Source organism: Eschrichtius robustus, chromosome 8, assembly GCF_028021215.1.
Source record: "Eschrichtius robustus isolate mEscRob2 chromosome 8, mEscRob2.pri, whole genome shotgun sequence".
Lineage (NCBI taxonomy): Eukaryota > Metazoa > Chordata > Mammalia > Artiodactyla > Eschrichtiidae > Eschrichtius > Eschrichtius robustus.
The window spans coordinates 82,582,161-82,602,655 of record NC_090831.1 but is presented as its reverse complement, the minus strand read 5'-3'; the positions used below and the strand labels follow the sequence as shown (position 1 = coordinate 82,602,655).

Here is a 20,495-nt window from a genome sequence, read left to right as displayed (position 1 = left end):
TGGGGGAGGAACATATTAGGAGTATGGGATTAACAGATACACACCACTTTACATAAAATAGTTAAGCAACAAGGATTTGCTGAAAGCATGGGAACTATATTCAATATCTTGTAATAACCTATAATAGAATATAATCAGAAAAAAAAACTGAATTGCTATGCTGTACACCTGGATTGTAAATCAACTACACTTCAATAAAAAGAAAGTTATTTAAAATACAAATTGGTAATAAAAGCTGCTGAATATGTAGGAAAAGATGAAACTTTTATATCAGCATTTAATAAAATAGCTATTCAGTGTAAGTTAAAAAATGAACAAAAGCTCCTTGAAAACTATTATTGAGTGTGAATACGAGGTTTCCATAGGGTGCCATGTATACCACAACTATGCCTTGAGCAAGGAAGCTCAACCGTTACATCTTCGGGGTTCTAGGCCAATTTATAATCTGTTTTTCAAACTGCCAGTTGCCACCTGATAGTGAAATCAATTTGTGGGCGCTGACCAGTTTTTAGATGAATGAATTAGAATGCAATAGAAAAGAAAATACAGCACGTCACACATGAAGGGGTAAGCACAGCTTGTGGAGCTTGCTCACACACACAGAGTGTTCATGTTTAGTCTACTCTCAATATAACAGCCAGAATGGTTCTTGGTTAAAACCCAAGTCAGATCATGTCACTCTTGTAGAACCCTATGGATTATCAAGGGATAATGGATCTCAGAGTAAAAGCCCAAGTCCTTACAATGGCCTGTACAGCCCACCGTGATCTGCCCCACCCCCCTTCTGCTCAGTCCTATTTACCCCTTATTCACCCCAGACCCACTGATATTACTTCTGTTCCTGGAACACATCAGGCACACGCCCGCATGCAGGCATCTGTAACTGCTGTTCCCTCTGTCCGGAATGCTCTTCCTCCAGATATCTGCATGCTGGCTCCCTCACCATCCATGTCACCTTCTCAGTAAGGCCTTCCCTGACCACACAATTTAATAATCAGACACCAGCCCCCACTATTTCCTATCTCCCTTCCTGCTTTATTTTTCTCCATAGACGTTACCACCTTCTAATATATTACGGAAATTATAAATTATATATAATACAATAATGATGCATATATTTCATAAATATACAGATTACATATAGTTTCTTTGGTTTATTATTTCTCTGTATTTAGAAGCTCTATAAGGACCAGAATTTTTGTCTGTTTTGTTCACTGCAATAATATTTCTAACACTTAGAACATCATAAATACTCAACAAGTATACACTGAATTGTGTGTGTGTGTGTGTGTGTGTGCGCGCACACATGCATGGTGTGTGTGTTCTGGGTTGTAGTATAAAATACATTTCTTAGTGTAAGAAATTCCAAAAGGCTTGTATAATATTCCCCTGGAGCACACTTGGGATATCTCTGGGCTTACTGTAAGGACTGAAAAGTGGGTGCAGGAAAGGCACCCAGTAATTCTTCATATCTTACAGACCGGGTGCCAGGAGCAAATGGGGCCAGTGATAACTGCTACGTGAAGCACGCGTGGGAGGACAGAGGGTTGTTCCCTTGAGCACACCACCAAAACACTGTAAATTGGCAAGAGGATATCGGCAGAATCACAAAATAATTTTCAAGACCCACAGAGAAGATCTGGTCCGACCTAATAATTTGACAGATGAACATCAAAAATTTACAAAATGATAACGTAATTGGCCCCAGGCCATATGAAAAGCAAATGCCGAGACACAACTAGCATAGACCTGGGTCACATGACCCCTTGTCCAACGATCTTCACACGCTCTGGCCTGCCATAAAAATGAAAAACAGGAATCTGCTCTCCAAAAGCCTTCTGCCTGTTCTCTTTTCTTTGGAAATAACCTGAGATTCTTTCTCCAATTAGGTGCCAGTCATCTATTCCACTCAAGCCTTCACAATTTGCGGGGCTTTCTGTTTTAAAAACAAAGAGCTGCTAATGATCACCATTTCTCATAAATCAAAGCTTTAAAAATTCCTCACCATAGCAACCAGGAGTGGTTGAATCATCTACTATTATTCCCTGAATTTCTAATAAAACAATTCCAACTTACACCAGGCTCAGGGGTGTTAAAGTCAGTTGAGAAGCAAAACCTTCAACCCTCACTGTCCTACTTTTCATTAGAGCTGAAGAATCCATCCATTTTTTAATGAATGGCTCATAACCATAAAACAAAATGTTTCAAACCATAAGGCACTAACAGGTGAAAACAATACATCAGTAAAAGCTGTCAGTCACCTTAACTTGGAAGGGAAGCAGATACATTTTTTTTGTCAGGGACTGAATATTATTACAGAATGAATAGGTTCACTAATCGTTGGGTTCTCAACTAGACGAAATAAGTCATTTGACTGGGGGAGGCCAGGTTTCTTAGAACTCTCAGTATTTCTAGGTGCCCTTAGAGATTTCGAGGGCTGCGGACATTCTTGACCTACCTGTGGCAGACACTTTCGGTTCCTCCACGCTCCTTCACAGAACCCTGCTCCCTCCAGATGTCCTCACGTTTCCAGAGGAGGCTGGCCCCATCTCCATTCCAGGAAGTGGGTCATGACTGGACTGCGTGCACCATGGGAATCCTATTCTTGCCAGTGATTGGCTCGCATATGAGCACGTGACAAAACTGTGACCAATGAGGCAAGGGGAAGTCTGCTGGGAGGAGGAATGCTTCTGAGACAGGTGTTCTTACTTTCCACCAAGTCAGGAGGAAAATAGTATCCCTTTTCGCTTTCTAAACGTGATGCCAGGGACTGCCGGTGTCATCTTGACACCAAAAGGAGAGCGAGGCTGAGGACAGAGCCCATCCACCAAGAGGGAGAGCCCACAGAACTGCAGAGAAGCAGAAAGAGTGGAATGCCACGGTGTATAGTATCCCTATCTCCCACTTCTTTGGGGGTTTTCTGCAGAAGCATCCTAACCCATGCAATAATCACGCCCTGGAATGTCCTAGTCAGGAAGTTAGGAAGTGTGAATGCGTTAGGCGTGGTGGTGTCAGCATGAGAAAAATTACACGCCCAGGATGGCCCAGGGACAGTGTCTTTTGTTAGGGAAAGCTTGGCCAGGGACATTAGCAAGTAGAAGGACCAATGTATAAAATCCACACCTGGGGTGAGACGTGAGGGCAGCTGCAGAGGCCAGCACAAGGCACAATACCTTGCCCACGTTGTCGCAGGGGACCCAGGGCAGCCAGATTTCCCCTGAGGGAGAACACAGAACAACAAATCCACTGTAGCCCATACCCACTTCCTCCTCTGGGTGCCAAGAAAATACTGCAAATGGGACCTTAAGGAAAGAACTAAGGAAGACGTTTCGGTACTTGCTTTGCCTTCACACTCCCATGAATGGGTATTTATGTGGATTTTGTGTGGGTACCCATCTTAGCTCTCCCATGGGGAGAAAGAAAGAGGACAGGCCATGAACAGGTTGAAGGGGAGCCAGTCATCCTATAAATTCATACAAGCCTTTGAAGATTGAAGCCTGCCCATGAAACTGACGACCCAGGGACTCTGCTCCCCAAAGATGCCAGTCTCTATCTCCATGAGCTCCCCACCAGAGCCAGATATTCCTCCAACCAACGGGAAGTCTATCTTGCTCTAGGAGACTCTAAACTTGTTGGGAAAGGAGGATTTCTACAACAACCTGGTACTCAAAACCAACAGGTCTTGTTAAAATGCTTATTGACTGGATTCATTGTAGTGAACTATATGTGGTTCTAGAAAATTTCATATTTGTAATATTCATATTTTACATCTGATCTGATCAAACGCATTTTTCTTTACTTGTTCAGGGTGAAAGTAAGCACTATCAGAACAGCTGAGACAGCTGTACCCGTGTAATATTTTAGTCTTCCTAACAAAGTATTTACAGCACAGTACTGTGATCTGACATGATCAAAGGGTGTCAGCTCTTTGATTAGAAACAACAAAAGAGCCAACAGATGATACCCTTGGAAACGTTTGCACATGCATCCATCTAGTGGGGCATGGAAGAGAGGAAGAGCGGCATCACCGCACTGATAACACTCAGCAGCACCACGTACACAGTGGGAAACTTGGTTCCCAGATGACCGCCGTTCCACTTGGAGGGCATAAGAGCTGTGCCCAGGGCTTGAAAAGCTGCATAAAAATCTAATTAACTAGTCATGAGAAATGCATTAATTGCTTTGTCCAGGATCAGCAGAGACCTGCTGCTGTCCCTCATTTTTCAGCCAGAGGAGGGAGGACACCATGGCCTTTAGGGGACACTGGGGAAGGAGGTATCTGCCTAGTGCAGGCGGAGCTGACCCTGCGAACCAGCCACAGAGAACACCTTTCTGTGGAACCTTTACATGAGATCGGAGGCTGGCAGCAGAAAAAGATGAATGTGCAAACAATAATGGGAAGAGGAGAGGTACCTCCATGTGTTGATAAAGATATCAGTGAATATTGGAGTCAATGCCTCCTATCTGATTACAAGCATCCTTTCCAGATAGGATACTTAAAGATCAAGTATATTCCAGTCTTTTCACCCTCTCATGCCTACTCTATTAATTTCTTTGGCTTCTTTTAAATAATGGGTTTACTGAGATATAATTCACACACCTACAATTCACCTCTTTAAAAGTGTACAATTCAATGACTTTTAGTGTAATCACACACAGGTGCAACCATTATCACAATCAATTTTAGAACAATTTCATCACCCCCAAAAGAAAGCCATACCCATTAGTAGTCACTCTGGTTTCCCTCCAACACTCCCAGCAGGAGGAAATAACTAATCGACTTTCTGTCGCTATGATTTGCCTACTCTGGACATTTCACATAAGTGGAATCATACAGTATGTGGTCTTTCTTAGCTGGCTTCTTTCACTTAGTATAATGTTTTCAAGGTTCATCCTTGTTGTAGCACGTATATTTTATCCATTTAAAACAAATTTCTCTATAGCTCTCCCTGTTGAATGCTAGCTTTACTACTTATGTTCTTGAGTGTTCACTATTCACACCTGAAAAATGCTTGTGAACTACAAATCAAGTTTAAAAAGAAGTCCTGGTTCAGAAAAGTCTATGTAATTTTTCTGGGAGTCTCCTATTGCAACTAAATGCAAATAATCTATATTATCAGTTTAAAAAATACTAATTTTCTAAAAATCATTAAAGGAATGCAGCTAATGTGAAACAGTGATGGAATTTACATCACTTACAGAACTGATTTACATACAAGAGATAAAAGAGGGACTATAGCGGCATTCCTTTGATAGACTTGGGATACTGACATATTCATTTACTCAACAACTAGTTACTGAGTGCCTACTACATGCCAGACACAGTTCTAGGCACTGGGGATTGACTGAACAAAACAGACAAAAAATGTCCACCATCATGGAGCATGTATTTTAGTGATATGTGATAAAATCATTTAAAGAAAGAAAACCAAGGGAATAATAAGCAGGAAATTCAAAGTAGTGGTTACTTTGGAGGGAGGACACAGTGGGGAAGGGGAGGGTGGGACGAACTGGGAGATTAGATTTGACATAAATACTCTACCATGTGTAAAATAGATAGCTAGTGGGAACCTGCTGTATAGCACAGGGAGCTCAGCTCAGTCCTCTGTGATGACCTAGATGGGTGGGATGGGGGGGGGATGGGAGGGAGGTCCAAGAGGGAGGGGATATAAGTATACATCTAGCTGATTCACTTCATTGTACAGCAGAAACTAACACAACATTGTAAAGCAATTTTACTCCAATTAAAAAAAAAACGAAAAAGAAAGAAAGAAGGAAGGAAGGAAGGGAAGAAAGAAAGAAAGAAGAGAGAGAAAGGAAGAAAGAGGGTGGGGGAGGGAAGGGAGAAGGGAGAAGAGAACCCAGGAAGATGCAAGGGAACAAAGTGTTTTAGGTTGGGCGGTAGCTCTCCTTATGTGAGTTACCTTGCTGTGCTTTGTAACTTGCACATCTATTACAGATATTCATTTGCCTATATTGATTATTACGTCAAATTTGATTTATAAAAGAGCCACTCCTCTGGATTGGAAAGTATAAACAGTGATGTGCCTTATGGATGAGAGATTTGTCCAGGCTCGTTTAAAATGTTTATGGGAATATGGGAGGCACAGTGAAGTCTCACACTGAGTGGAGAAATTCTAAACTGGTGGGATTACGCTTCAAGATTTTGAAAGGCTGTTGAAGAAGAGCAAAATAATATATTTAGAAGAGGTTTTTCCAGTTATATTAGATGATCATGAACTCTGGATGATCAACTTATCACCCAGGAAAGGAACCTATGGAGCATCTATTAGAATGGGAACTTCATGGGACCAGAGATTTTTATGTTTTGTTCACAAATTTTCAATTTTCAAGTTTCTTTCACAGACATGTTCCCATCTGATCCTCACAACAAGTATTATTAGCCCATTTTATGGATGAGAAAATGGAAATTCAGAGGGGGCCAAGTTAACACAGCCGTTGGTGCTAGTGTTTGGGCCAGATCCCCAACTTCACAGCAAGTGATACATGACACATCACCCTTGAAGCCCAGGGTTCAAATGAACCCACATTTATTTACAAAGCCTAAGAATGGATGTTAAAAATGAGTTTCAGGGAGTTACATTTAAAGCAATAAAAAGAAATACAAGTCCACTCTGAGGACAGAAAATGGATGGAACTCATTACTATAAGAAGCACAAGCTAGAACTACATATGCTCTCAGAAACATGTTTACATGAATTCCTGAATGACAGGCTTACGCTCAGTTATTTATGAAAAATAAGATATCTGCAGGGCATCTCTTCCCTGAAAGACTGCTGTGCATTTTTACAAAATACCCCTTAATGTTATTCCTGGGGTTAGAATATAGAACCAAATAAGTACGGTGGCAATTATTATGTTCTTGTGACAAATTACATTGTCTAGTTCTAAATCATGTCTTCCGTTCATAATTCCCTAGGATTTGCTGTGGTTATGCTCCTAATCTGAACCTGATATTATTCCAAGAGAGTTGACAAAGCCACTGTCAATTGCTTTTTCCTCTGAGGAAGAACTCACATTTGCTTTAAAAAAAAAAAAAAAAAAAAAAAAAGCACGTGGGTTAGTTTGGTTGCTTAAAACAAGCATAGCACTCTCACAGGGACAAAGTTCAACCCTCAGGCATAGTAACATCACATAAGAAAAAAACCCTCTGTGCCCAGGTTACTGACAGTACCTTCAACCCTAGATATGGATCAGGAGGGAGGTAACCAGAGGACACCAGGATTGAACTCACCAGACCCCCAATGAGAACCTAACTGCTCACAGCACTTCCTGAAGGAGCCATCATAATGCTCTCTTTGCATGTGAAAGTCAGCAAAATAGTATTATTTACCCAATAAACACGGTTTTACAGTCTCACTGTCTGCAGGGACAAACACTGTAGAACAAAATGGCTAATTCTTCTGTAATAAAATGAATTTGAATGAGCAACTTAAATCAATATTAGGCAGCCAAATTATGTGTATTAATATCTACACATCATTAGCAAAATCCCAAGTGAATTTTTTCATTACCGAAAGTAATGCTAGGCTTGACTTTTCACTTCCCTTGATATTAACATACATTTGGCGGGAAATAACTTTTGTTTGAAACCCAATCCACTTTGGCTTTCTGTGTATACATATACACATAAACACACACATACAGACATATACCACGTGTGTACACGCGTGTATACACATAGGCATACTCATGGCAAGAAGCTTCAGGTCAAGAGAAAATGTGTTCCTTATTCTCTCAGCTTCTCTTTCCAACTTCATAGAATTATCGCACGGCAGGCTTTCTTTGGAAAGAGGGGTATACGTAAAACTCACAAGTAAATATGTAAAGTCTAGAACTATCGTGAAGCAAAAACCAAAAATAAACAAAAAACAAAGCACAAAACCTATATAAACAAGAATCTGATGAAACTCCCAGTCTGTCCCTCTCTATAGTATTTCATTTCAAAGTCACTGTACAGACCCAGAAAAATGAAGGATGTCTCTCAGTGTCTGAGACTAATCCAAAACAGGGACTTAAGAATCAGGGCTGAACTGGACCTGGGGGGGTGGGGGGAGGGTAAGTTTCTGGCTTGGAAAGTGGACAGGACGGCAACCATGAGAGCCACTGAGCCAAGCAGCAGGTTTTGTACGGTAGATTCTGTGAGAAAGGCTAGAATATTCTCACTGGAGTTGTCCAGACCAGTGCTGTCTAATCCAAATGTAATGTGAGCCACATAGGTAATTTTAAATATTCTGGCAGCTACATTAAACATTTTTAAATAAGTTTCTTAAAATATGTTTTCTTTAACCTAATATCCAAAAAATGTTATCATTTCAACATATAATCAATATAACAAAGTTATTCATGAGACATTTTACATTCTTTTGGTTTTGTACGAAGTCTTCAATTCTGGTGTGTATTTTAGCTTGCAGCCCATCTCAGACTAGCCACATTTCAAGGGCTAAATTGTCCAGGTGGCTGCCATATTGGGCAGTGCAGGTCTAGCTCTCGAGAAGACCCTTACAGGTCAGTGTTGCAGCCCTCACACTCTAGTAGATGCTGCAGAAGATTTACACCCAAAACCATGCTCCCTGCTTCCTGCTTACTTGCTGCCCCAAAATTGATCTTTCTCAGGTTTATTCCTTGGAAGCAAAATTATTTAAGAAAAAGCACTTTACATTGTTAGAGTGGCATTATGTGAAATAACTAAGAAGTGCTAGGTTTCCTTTCCTTGAAGAAGATAGTGTTCAGCCAGGACTGAGGGTAGAGGGCAATGATGGGGCATGATGAAATCTAGGTACTGGGCCTCTGAAGAGAAAAGAACTACGTAAGGTTATCACCCAAGTGATTCTGTGATTCATACTGCCTGAAATTTGTGATCTGAGTTATGTCAATAAAGAACAAGCATTCATGCCACAGGCTTCTGGCTAGTGTGGTTTCTGAGGCCAGTGGCCTCAACATCCACGTCTTTCTTGACAGTTGCTTGACACTTGATAGATACCCTCCACCTTTTCATTTTTTTGTTCCACTTGAAGATGGTAACAGAAGTTCAAGGAGGAAGGCGGCTTCCTTTTCGTAGGAACTGTAATGTTCCTGCATCTTATATGCACGCATTTCCCCCCAATTAAATGTGCTGAAAATTCCAAAAGCTAACTATTTTCCAAAAACCAGTGCATTTTCTTTGCCCTGTATGTGGGCTTTTGCAGAAGCAAAATACTTCTAGGCAAATGGTTTGCTGATGGCCAAGTTGGCAGAAAATCTTTTAAATAGCATAGCTTAGATATGCCACTAGCAACCTCAGTCCACACATTCACAATTTCCCTATTTTCTTTATAATTTTGGGGAAGAAATGCAATTATAAGATCCAAACTTCTTCTGGATATGGCATTTTTTCCTCTTTGAGGGTGAAATTACAACTCACTGTGGGTTTATTTCAAAAAGAAGTGGAGCTGCCATTAAGGAAACTACAGACCATTTTTTATAAAGCTTGAATCAAACTTCAGGACTAGCAGTGTTTATCAACATTTTAATTACTCTCCCCAACATTATATTCTAGCTGTCATTCCACAGTTTGCCTCAAAGTTATGAAAAAATTACTTACGAAAAGCCAATTTGCAAAATTAGTAAAATCCAACCCAAGCAGCACAAGGAGCAAACACAAGAATGGGAGAACATTTTACCAAATTTTCTATCCTTAGCTAATTAATTTTACGTTAGTAAAGTCCCTGTCTTAGAACTTCATACCCTGTCTACCAGTGTTGCCCAATAGAATCTTTTGCAGAATGGTGGAAATGTTCTATTTCTGCGTGGCCTTAATATGGTAGCCACTAGCTACCACAGTAGTACCATGTGTACTACTGAGCCCTTGAAATGTGCCTACTACAACTAAGGAAATGAATGTTTTTAATTTAAATTTAAATAGCTACATGTGGCTCGTGGTTACCGTATTGGACAGCATAGCTATATATAGTTAGGGCAGACACCAGATCACTTAAGTCTCTGTCTCTGTTGACACAACAGCCTTGAGTTCTAAGGCCCATTTAACATACAAAGCACTTTATGACTTCTTTGTTGAAAATATTAAATAATTAAATAGAACAGCCTGTATGAAGCCAGACAGAAAAAACATCTGCGAGAAGTTCTCCAAGGATGATACTACTCTTTAGGATGAGCCAGGAAGGAGGATGGAGAACGATGTTCTGGAAACATGGGTCCTAGACTACAGTTCAGCTCTAGCCCCACCACCAACTAGCTGAGCGGCACTGGGCAGTTCCCGGAGTTCCTTGGACCCTGATTCTCTTGCTTATACTATGCTGGCATCTTCTAAACAACCTCCAAGGTCCCTCCTTGGTCCAAACCTACAGTGAAATGTCAAGTCGACCCAGGTAGGGAGAAAAAAAAAAAACAATTCTCAGGTAGAAATTGTTGCGTGTGTTCTGCCTGAACTGCTTCTGTAATTTCAGCTCCTTTATGCTTTTCGCTAAGGAATAGATATTCTGTTGCCTGAGGATTCAGAATCTGGGAGTTTCATGAGATGATAACAGGACTTGATATGCTCACACAAAATGGAACGCTTTTGAAATGCCAGTGAAGAAAATCAACTGAATGCTAAGTAATACTTTTATTTTTTTGCCTCATTTTTTTCTTTCACTGAGAAAATTTTCAAACCTTTAGAAAAGTTGCAAGAATAGTACAATGGATACCTATACACCCTTCACCTTGCAAGACTATTCTCAAGTATAGATACTCACAAGTCCAATATCCTGCGTGTTCACTCTGAAGAGTAATGACTTGGTAACACCTCCCAGTTCGTATCGCTGGTGAGAATAAGCTTTGGTCAGACTGAGGTGAGGGTCTGGCTAACTACTGAGGGCAACAAAATAGAGCACAAGTATGTAACTGTATTTTCTCTGTCAACCATGAGCATGGATTTCAGCGGTAAACTCTAATGTCAGCAACTTTGTAAATAGATAGAAACGAACCAACCCCTTATGTTTCAAGAGGGAAAAGCATGATCTTTGAAATTAGGAAGACTTTGCTCTAAACCTATCACCTCAAATCCAAGCCCCATCCCTCTCTGAACCTACTTCTTTGTTTACAAAATGGGATATAATGTCTACCTCAGAGAAACATTGCGAGAATTGTGTGAGATAATGTAAACAGAATGACACGTAGCAGCCATTCAGTAGTGTTAGTTGCTTTTACAGTTTACTATGCATTTTCCCAAACAGTACTTCAGGAATAACAACCCCATGGGATAAATTCGTCAGATATCGCTATTTCTGGTTTACAGCCAAGAGAACTGAGGCTCAGAGACAGTAAGGGAAGGAGAGAGGGAAAAGAGAATTGGCCTCTAATAAGCAGGCATGCTGGCCAGGTCTGCAGAGGGGATGCTTCTATCACCTCTGTCGATGCTCATCTCAGCTCCAGAAACAGACTCTCACAACTGCAGTTTGCAGCGAGGCATTTAAGGCTCAGAGGGGCTACCTTCACCAAAGACCACATATCTAGTTAGTTGGTTTGGTTAAGTATCTGGTTAAAGTGCCTATGTTAAGGGTTTAGGAGCCTTGGTAAAGGGTTCAAGGGCCTTGGTTAATGGTTTAAGGGTCCTGGTTAAGGGCTTAAGGGCTCTGACAGAGGATTTAAGAGCTTTGGTAAAAGGTGTAGGTGCCCTGGCTAAGGGTTTAAATATCCTGGTTAAAGGTTTAAATGTCCGGAATCTTCTGATTCCACGTTTAGGGCTCTTCCTACGACATCTAGACATCTAACGAAGACACATTTCAGAAGGTGGGATCTCTCCCCAGCTCAAGGAAGCAGACTGTTTCTCCAGATCTGTTTGATTTTTTTTTTTTTTTTTACATTGGAGTATAATTGCTTTACAATGTTGTGTTAGTTTCTGCTGTACAACGAAGTGAATCAGCTATATGTATACATATATCCCCTCCCTCTTGGACCTCCCTCCCACCCACCCCCCATCCCACCCATCTAGGTCATCACAGAGCACAGAGCTGAGCTCCCTGTGCTATATAGCAGGTTCCCACTAGCTATCTATTTTACACATTGTAGTGTATATATGTCAATCCTAATCTCCCAGTTCATCCCACCCTCCCCTTCCCCTGTGTCCACCCATCCATTCTCCACATCTGCATCTCTATTCCTGCCCTGCAAATAGGTTATTCAGTACCATTTTTCTAAATTCCACATGTATGCATTAATATATGATATTGGTTTCTCTCTTTCTGACTTACTTCACTCTGTATGACAGACTCCTTCCACATCTCTACAAATGACCCAATTTCGTTCCTTTTTATGAGTTAGTATTATTCCATTGTGTGTGTGTATATGTATGTATGTATGTATGTATGCATGTATATATATATATATATATGTATATATATGTATATATACCACATCTTCTTTATTTATCCATTCATCTGTTGATGGACATTTAGGTTGCTTCCATGACCTGGTTATTGTAAATAGTGCCGCAATGAACATTGGGGTGCATGTGTCTTTTTGAATTATGGTTTTCTCAGGGTATATGCCCAGTAGTGGGATTGTTGGGTCATATGGTAGTTCTATTTTTAGTTTTTTAAGGAACCTCCATACTGTTCTCCATAGTGGCTGTATCAATTCAGATCTATTTGATTCTGCCAGGCAACTGGCATCCAGCCTCTCCCCTCGACAAAATGCTCTCCTCCACAGGCCCACCAAAGGCATGGGGTGATTGGCGGCCTGCACAGTGAGTGGGCGATATCTCAATTCCAGGAATCTGATCAATGTCCCCTCTGACCTGAGGTGGTGATGACATTTTAAATAAGGTTATTAAGTGAACACCTTTCTTAGAGAATGTCTATGGGAACTCAGACATTGGATGATTGAAAATAACACTTTAAACTGTGGAGGTGATACTGTGAATGGGCTGAAGTTGGGTGACTTTGACAGGCCAAACTGTTGAAGCAAGGCCATGCTGTCATTAGGCCATACTGTAAAGACTATATTAGAAGATTGGTCCCCACGAAGGTGTTCAATTAGTAATAAATGAGGGAAGAAGCAGGTTATTTGCACAAGCAGCTGGTGGATGGCTCTCCCCCAGTGCACACATGCCATCTTCAGCCTCAGACCCCAGTGGACAGCCATACAGGTCCCCTGGCAGAGCAGACTGCATGTGGGTTCAGCACATTCCAACTGGGTTTTCCTCTAACCATGGAAATTTTAAATAAACCTCTGCTTTCGTTAGTAACTTTGAGACACATGAGTGTGTTCTGTCACACCCACCAGCCTGCACCAGAGATGGAGGCATCCATCTTGACGCTCTGACCAGAATCCATGCGAGAAGCAGAACAGTAGCTGCCTTTCCCACTGAGCAAGTGGAAGGAGAAGCAGCAAGGTGCTTGGAGGACTGGGAAACTATTAACAGTAAAGTAGACCAAAGGCAGGGTTTCTGAAAACATCTCTAAATAGAAATCTGACCAACGTAATAACTGATGAGAAAAGCAAAAGGGAGAAAGAAAGAAAGAAAGAAAGAAAGAAAGGAAGGAAGGAAGGAAGGAAGGAAGGAAGGAAGGAAGGAAGGAAGGAAGGAAGAAAGAAAGAAAGAAAGAAAGAAAAAGAAAGAAAGAGAGAGAGAGAGAAAGAGAGAGAGAGAGAGAGAGGGAGGGAGGGAGGGAGGAAGGGAGGGAGGGAGGAAGGCAAGCCAGCCATTAATTTTGAAAATTCAATGACATATTTTAGGAGCCATGAAATGTGAATACATTCATAAAAGATAAATCATGGGTGAGTGATAGCTAGGTGCTATTAATCTTATGTCTATCACTCAGTTCCTTTCTCTTTCTTTATATCTAACTATCTTGGCAGGAATCTTAACGTTCTGGCAGAAAACGCTTTCCCAAACCATACCAAGATGACACTGCTCATGTATAGGTTTTCCAATCCTCATGTCCGGTTATTTTCACCATTGTGTGAAAACAGGAGACCCTGCAGAGCAGCAGACGGCCCTCAGCAGGACTGACACTCGGGCCAAGCCCCAGGAGGCAGCGCAAAGAACACATTGCTCAGTTAAACCCCACAGAGACTGGCCTCAGAAAATACCTGGGGTTTGCATCCCCCAAAAGTTGAACAAATGTCAAGGTCATTCAAAACTCTTCATAGGGTTAGTGGGAGTTGGGGGGGGGGCATCTGGCGTTTTAACAAAAGTACACAAATCAGTGGGCCTTTGTCAAACACTGCAAACAAGCTGTCATGATTAAGAAGAGCCTCCTTTTCTCTCAGATTTTATATCACTGGGTTCAACTCAGGTACCACAAAGTACAGTGAAAATCTAATAAGTTAAAATAAGCTGTGGAAAGGTCACCAGAAAAAACAGCAAAAAACAATATTCTTCATCTGAGTGAATGATTTCTCTCAGGGAATTAACTTTTAGCTTTGTGATTTAAAAATATTTGCAGTGTTTTTGAAATTGCAATTTTTTTGTGCACACGATTTCAAATAAAGGTGATCAAATCTTCCTGCCGTTCTAGGTGATTGAAATTCAATTGCCAGCAGTTATCACTGAAACAAAGGTAAAGATATTTTGCTTACACATAATTGACTCTTTCTGAAGTCTAAACGACTAGAAGACTTCTCAGTGTGAGTGTCTGTTTCAACAAAGATACCCTGCTTTGTAGTATTGGATCCATGGAGTTTCTAATTACACATATATAAGTCTTGGCAGCATTACTATAGTTCAATTTTGCCTTCTGCATCTAGGAATGTGAAAGATTTGTATATGCCGCTGGTTGTGACTCGCCAATAACAAGTAATGAAAATTCCTATTTATCATTTCTAGGATCAAGCAGAAAATGGCATTACTTACCTGGCACACAATTACTGTTGTATAGAATCTGGAAAAATAAATCTCTCAATCCATTCAGGAATGTTCTTTTCCCAATTAAGGTTTCAATGACTCTGCACATAACACTGATTTTTACCTTTTTCTATTTGCATTTTAATTTCAAAAGTCCCTGTCGATTTCATTTCTATAATACAGTAATGTTTATGTTCCCAAAATCTTAACAACTTCTTATCCTGGGAGTCCCTTTATTACTTAATTTTTTACTTTGTTCAGTTACTGGAAAACATCTCATAGCTTCTTTATCTATTACTTTACTTGAGTTGATTTTTTTCGTTACTGTGTGAAATTATCCATTTGGTGATCACATGACTAATATGCAAAAAGTTCTTATTTCAATTATAAAAGCAAATCTAATTCATGATTATTAAGAAAAGTATTTTGCAAGTCAACCACTGTTTATTTCAGAATATAATCAAGTACCACAGGCTAGATGAAAAACTTAAGGATAGGGATTTTTCTCCCCCGATTTAAAATAATACAGGTAATCAAACCTTCCTGCCAATCTAGGTGACTGTGAAATATAATCACCAGCAGTTATCATTAAAACAAAGGCAAAGCAATTTCTTTTACACATAATTGAATACTTCAGAAACAAATTTCTAAAGAGTTCTCAGAAAATGTATTTAAAAATTAATTTTAACTTGATTATTTCATCTGTTGTGTCTCAGCTGGTAATGTAGAATAAATGAGATGCTTGGGTGATGTGGTCCAACAACAGCAGGTAAGAACATATTCTCAGGAAAATCAAATAATTTTGAGCTTAATATGAGTAAATTATTAGATTTTTACTCTTCACACAAATCCATCCAAACCTAAACCTCCCACGGCTATTCCTCTAAGAGAGGTTTAACCCATGGTATTCTATTCAAGTTCACCTCTCCATATCCTGGACACTACAGAATCAACCATTCCTTTCTCAGGGCTCAATTGCCCAAGTATGTCCTAAGGTGTTGGAGAGCTGTGCCATTAAACCCATTGCTGCCTGAGCAGAAAGAAAGCGTCCTATATCGGCACCAAAAGTGAGTGATCTGGTAGCTCTGTGCATGAGGCTGCTGATGGGCCTATAAGCACAACTGTCCAGAGAAGAGGAACCACCAAGAAAATGGGTCAATAGTCCTAAGAAGGGAGTTGAAAATTAGGCAATGAACTTCCCTATCTCCAGACCTTTGCCTAAGATCTTACCTCTTCCTGAAATGCCTTTCCCACACTCTGCTTTTTGAAAACATTCCACTCATCCTTCAAGGCTCAACTCATATGTCACCCCTACTGACCCCTCACAACTGAGGTCATCACTCTCTTCCCTGCACTCTCCTCCCCATAATTTATTTTATCAAAATGGAAAATAGATTGCTATTTGCTTGTCCATCTCTGCTGCTGGATGGAGAGGGAAAGGATCTTGATGCATTTTTCTATTCCATACACTTGGGATTATGCCTGAAACCTAAAAGAAACTTAATAAATGCTTGTTTAATGGAGCTCAAACCTCAAGACCAAACTTAACATGCAATGTAAGAGGCAGGTTTGATGTGTGTTGGACTTATTTTTGTACCTAAAGTCTGAGTCAGTGAGAGCTTTCTTTTTCATTCCTCCAAGGAACAAACTTTATTCACACCAAGCACTTATTAAGTGCCACACCCTGTGCTAAACGCTCTATACACATTATCTCACTTAATCCCCCCGACATTCTTACGAAATAGTTCCTACTATTAGCATCAGTCTCATTTATCGATGAGGAAATTGAGGCTTGGAGAAGTTAAATAACTTACCCCAAGTTACCCACTGCTGGAGCCAAACTCAAGAACAATAATCCCAGAACTTCAGAATTAGAAGGAATCCTTTAAATTATCTTCCTCACTTAACCTCCTTGAATCTGAGGCTTATAACTTACTGCCTGGCACATAGTAGGCCCTCCAAAACGGTGATTAATAGATTGATGGAGTGTCCTAATTTTTCAGACTCTGGCCTTTGTCTGAGAGAACCCAGCTGCCACCACAAACAGGCTCTATTCTTTCCTGCTCAACACCTCCCACAGGTGTGAATTGCTTGTGTCACCTGAATTATTCATGATCCACACGATGGTAAGTGAGCTTAAAAAGAGAATTCTGCCTCTCAAATTTTTCAAGACCAAGTGCCTGATTAATTAGTGAATTAGCCAATATAAGCTCATGGCCCATGGTTGAGTCATACCAAAAAATATACCTCTGCCCACTTTTTGAATTTAAGCTTTTGCATAATTTTCCAGTTTTCATTAGGATTTAAAACAGTGGTAACTAACGCAGAAAAGAGAACCATCACAAGCATCTCTATTATATCTACAAAGCAATTAACATCATCTAAAGCTTATACTGTGCTGCTTCAAACCCATGTATTCTTCCTAAGGCTGAGTTAGGTTTTTCAATAACATTCCTTAAGCTTAAGGAGATCTTTCATCAAGATCTGAAAATTCAGATGCCACAGCACCTGTAATTTATACCATCAGTAAATCATGTGATAACACTGCCTTATTGTCCTTTATCCTTTCTTCTTTCCCTTCGTCACCTCTCCCCCACCAATTCATTTTCTTGTGGGCCATTTTCGGAGAGGGATAACCATATGCTAATCATAAGCTAACATCACTGTGTTTTAAATTCAATGTTAGTCAACCAAAATGAATTGAAAAGCAGCAGCAGTGGTTTGGGGGTACTAAAAATACGCTGTAGCATTTGCTGAGTTCTCAGAATTAAAACCACAGGCGGTCAACTTGTTGCTGCTCTTAATAAGATATGACTGTTCTGTCCCATTGGTTGCTACTACCAGAAACTTCAACTACATCGTACACATAACAACACTGTGCTTTTCATTAGTTGGCAGTGATCAAGAAAGGAAGTGCTATTTCCCTGGAACTAAAACCTGCCAAAAAAGATAATAAATGGCTTTCAAGTGATCACCTTGTTCCACGTCACAACTGCACCTTAGTCAAATCACCTTGCATTTATGATTTAATTAGTCACATATCTAGAGATATGGTTCCTTAATGCTTGGCTTGCTGTCCAATGCCTCCAACAAAGTGTTTCTTCCTTTGAGTTTAATTTTTGGGTAATAATTTAAAACACACACACAATAGGAATTAATACAATATTGATATATTAAGCATTTCCATTAGGACTTCAAGACCTTCTTGACCCCTGAATACTGTGAACTACACTAAATGTCTTATCAGCTAACCCTTTAGGGTTTGTCATTAAAGTTTTCAATGACTAGCGAGGTAGAAGAATTCTACCTAATGCATCATCCTGATTAGAAACCTGTCATACTCAGAATCCAGTGCGTCTGCTTCTATTGATTCCTACTCCTTCAGATTCATTAGCAATTTTTTCTCTTCAATTAGACCCGCTGTTCAACGTAGAAAAGCTGAAAGAAGCCCTTCCTTCCTCAGCCGCACTTGGGAAAAAAAAAAAAAATGTATGCCTGGAAAGTAAAATCGCAGAACGTATTCCAAGAGGCCACAGAGGAAAGTCACACACACACACACACACACACACACACACACACACACACGCACACTTGAAAACGGGCAAATTGTCAGAGGCTGGGCTCGACCTCGCGTCCCCTAACTCGCTTCGATCAGAACCAGAAAGAGAATTACCTCTATCTCAAACCCATACCCCAAGCGTGTGTCTCCACGGAGCTAATTTCCGAAACAAACAAAGAAAATCAAGTCTGCGAGAAGCGAGGGTTTGCTCCCCCCTGCCTTGAATTTGGACATCCAGCGGAGCGGGCACCGCACAGCCAGCGGGTCGGGGCGCCCAGCGTCACCCTAACCTTCCCCGCCCCGCCAGCCCGGGTTCCAGCGGCGCCAGAAAGTGCGAGCCCGCCCCTGCCCGGTTCGCTTCTCGCCTGCTGCTCCCCAAATCCCCAGAACCCCCGCGTCTGCACACTAAGGGCGCCCCGCTCCCCCACCTCTGCGCTGTCAGACGCCAGGCGCGAAGGTGCTGTGGGCACCGAGGGTGCTGGCCAGCCAAACAAGTGTCACACCGGTCGCCTGCCCTCACCCCGGGAGAGCGGGCAAAACGGCCACAGGTAGGATCTCTCCATCCCAGAATGCGGGGCGAGGGCAGCGGGCGACAGACCCAGCGGGGCAATCGCGCCCGACGGGCTGGAACTCACCGGAGGACACCGAGGAGCCGGACAGGCTGGAGTTGCTGGACGCTGCCATCTCCGCGCGCCCCGCGCGACGCTGCTCGCTCAGCCCCGGTGCGGACGCCGCCGCCGCTGTCCTGGCCCGGCAGCTCGCAGCCTCCGCGGCCCCCAGCCCATGGCAAAGTCCTGGGGACGCGCAGAAAGCACCAGCCTCCGGACTCTGCCTGCACTTCCTGCTCCGCCAGATGACGCGCTGCTGCCGCCGCTATTTATTTGTGGTTTCCGTCACTCTCGGCGCCTTCGCACGCTTTTCTCCGAGTGTCGAGGGTAGGTGGGAGCGGAGGGAGGCCGAGGGGCGGCCGGAGCAGACGAATCGTGCCTCCAGCTGAGCCCCAGCTGCAGTCCGCGCTCCCCAGCGCGCGGCTGGGACCAGGGCGCCCGGGCGGCCCCGAGCCGCCCCGCCAGCTCCCCGCACCCTCCCCCCGGCTCCCGCCTCGCCGGCGGCACTTCAAGCTGCCCGGGCAAAGGCGGCGGGAGACAGACAGACAGAGCGACCTCCCCCTTCTCCCTCCGCCCCAACTCCGCTCGCGCGCACACAAAGGAAGGAGAGGAGACGCGGGAGCTCGGGGGCTGGTTCAGCTGCCGCGGGCTTGACAGCTCCTGCGACGGGGGCTGGAGGGGGAGGCTGTGGGCTGCAGGGCGGGGCGACACTGGCCCGGGGAGCCGGACCCCGAGGTGCCGGGGAGGCCGCTGGGGGGCGCGGGGCGAGCATGGCTGCGGTGCGCAGCGCGGCTCCAAAGGTTTGAGGGCGACCGGGTGTGGGGCGTGGGGGAAGGTGGCGGGGCTCGCGACGCCCGGCCGGACTAGGGAGCAGCGAGACAGCCGGGGTACGATCCAGAGGGCGAAGGCGGGGTCACTAAGGACACGATGCTACGCGGAAGGGGGCCTGGGATGCCAGAGCGGCTGTGGAGTGCTCCTTCCACCCCTCTCCAAATTGTCCTTTGTTGCTCTGGAGCTGAGGATTCCTGCCCTGCAAGAAGGTGCGTTTCCTAAAATACCCTCAAAACACCCGGCAAGCCAATCCGGCTGCTCTTAAGTACCCCAGCCATGGACTGTGCCCGACGGGTCCACTGGGCTTTTGAGATGGGCCTTCAAAGAAATAGAGACGTTCCAGATATGTCATCAGGCCCACACAAAGCCGGGTGTCAAAGAAAAAGAGGTTCTCACACTGCAGTCTTGCAAAGGATCCTCACAAAAGACTTAAGACGTAGCAGCAGGTCCAATTGTGCCCTTTCTGGATAAGGAACTACTCAGGTGTGTGAGAAAAAGAGACTCTGGCACAAGGTGCGTACTTTACTCCTGTATTTAAACCTAAATTAATTTCACTGGGAGGAAATCATGCAGATTTTTAAAGTCTATTTCACGCTCCCAGCAGGGTAATCGGTTCTTTCATTCCTGAAGCCACAGAAAACTGTGAAAT

General features: G+C 42.7%; 1 protein-coding gene across 1 annotated transcript in view; it reads right to left on the bottom strand.

Annotated features, from left to right (window-relative positions):
• CHN2 (chimerin 2) overlaps positions 1-19,406 on the bottom strand; it is a 325,693-nt gene extending 306,287 nt beyond the window's left edge. Inside the window, exon 1 of the mRNA XM_068549225.1 lies at positions 19,043-19,406. Within this exon, the coding sequence (XP_068405326.1) occupies positions 19,043-19,091 (49 nt within the window). The 5' untranslated portion in view covers positions 19,092-19,406. The remainder of the gene's footprint in view (positions 1-19,042) is intronic.
• Positions 19,407-20,495: the final 1,089 nt, after the last annotated feature.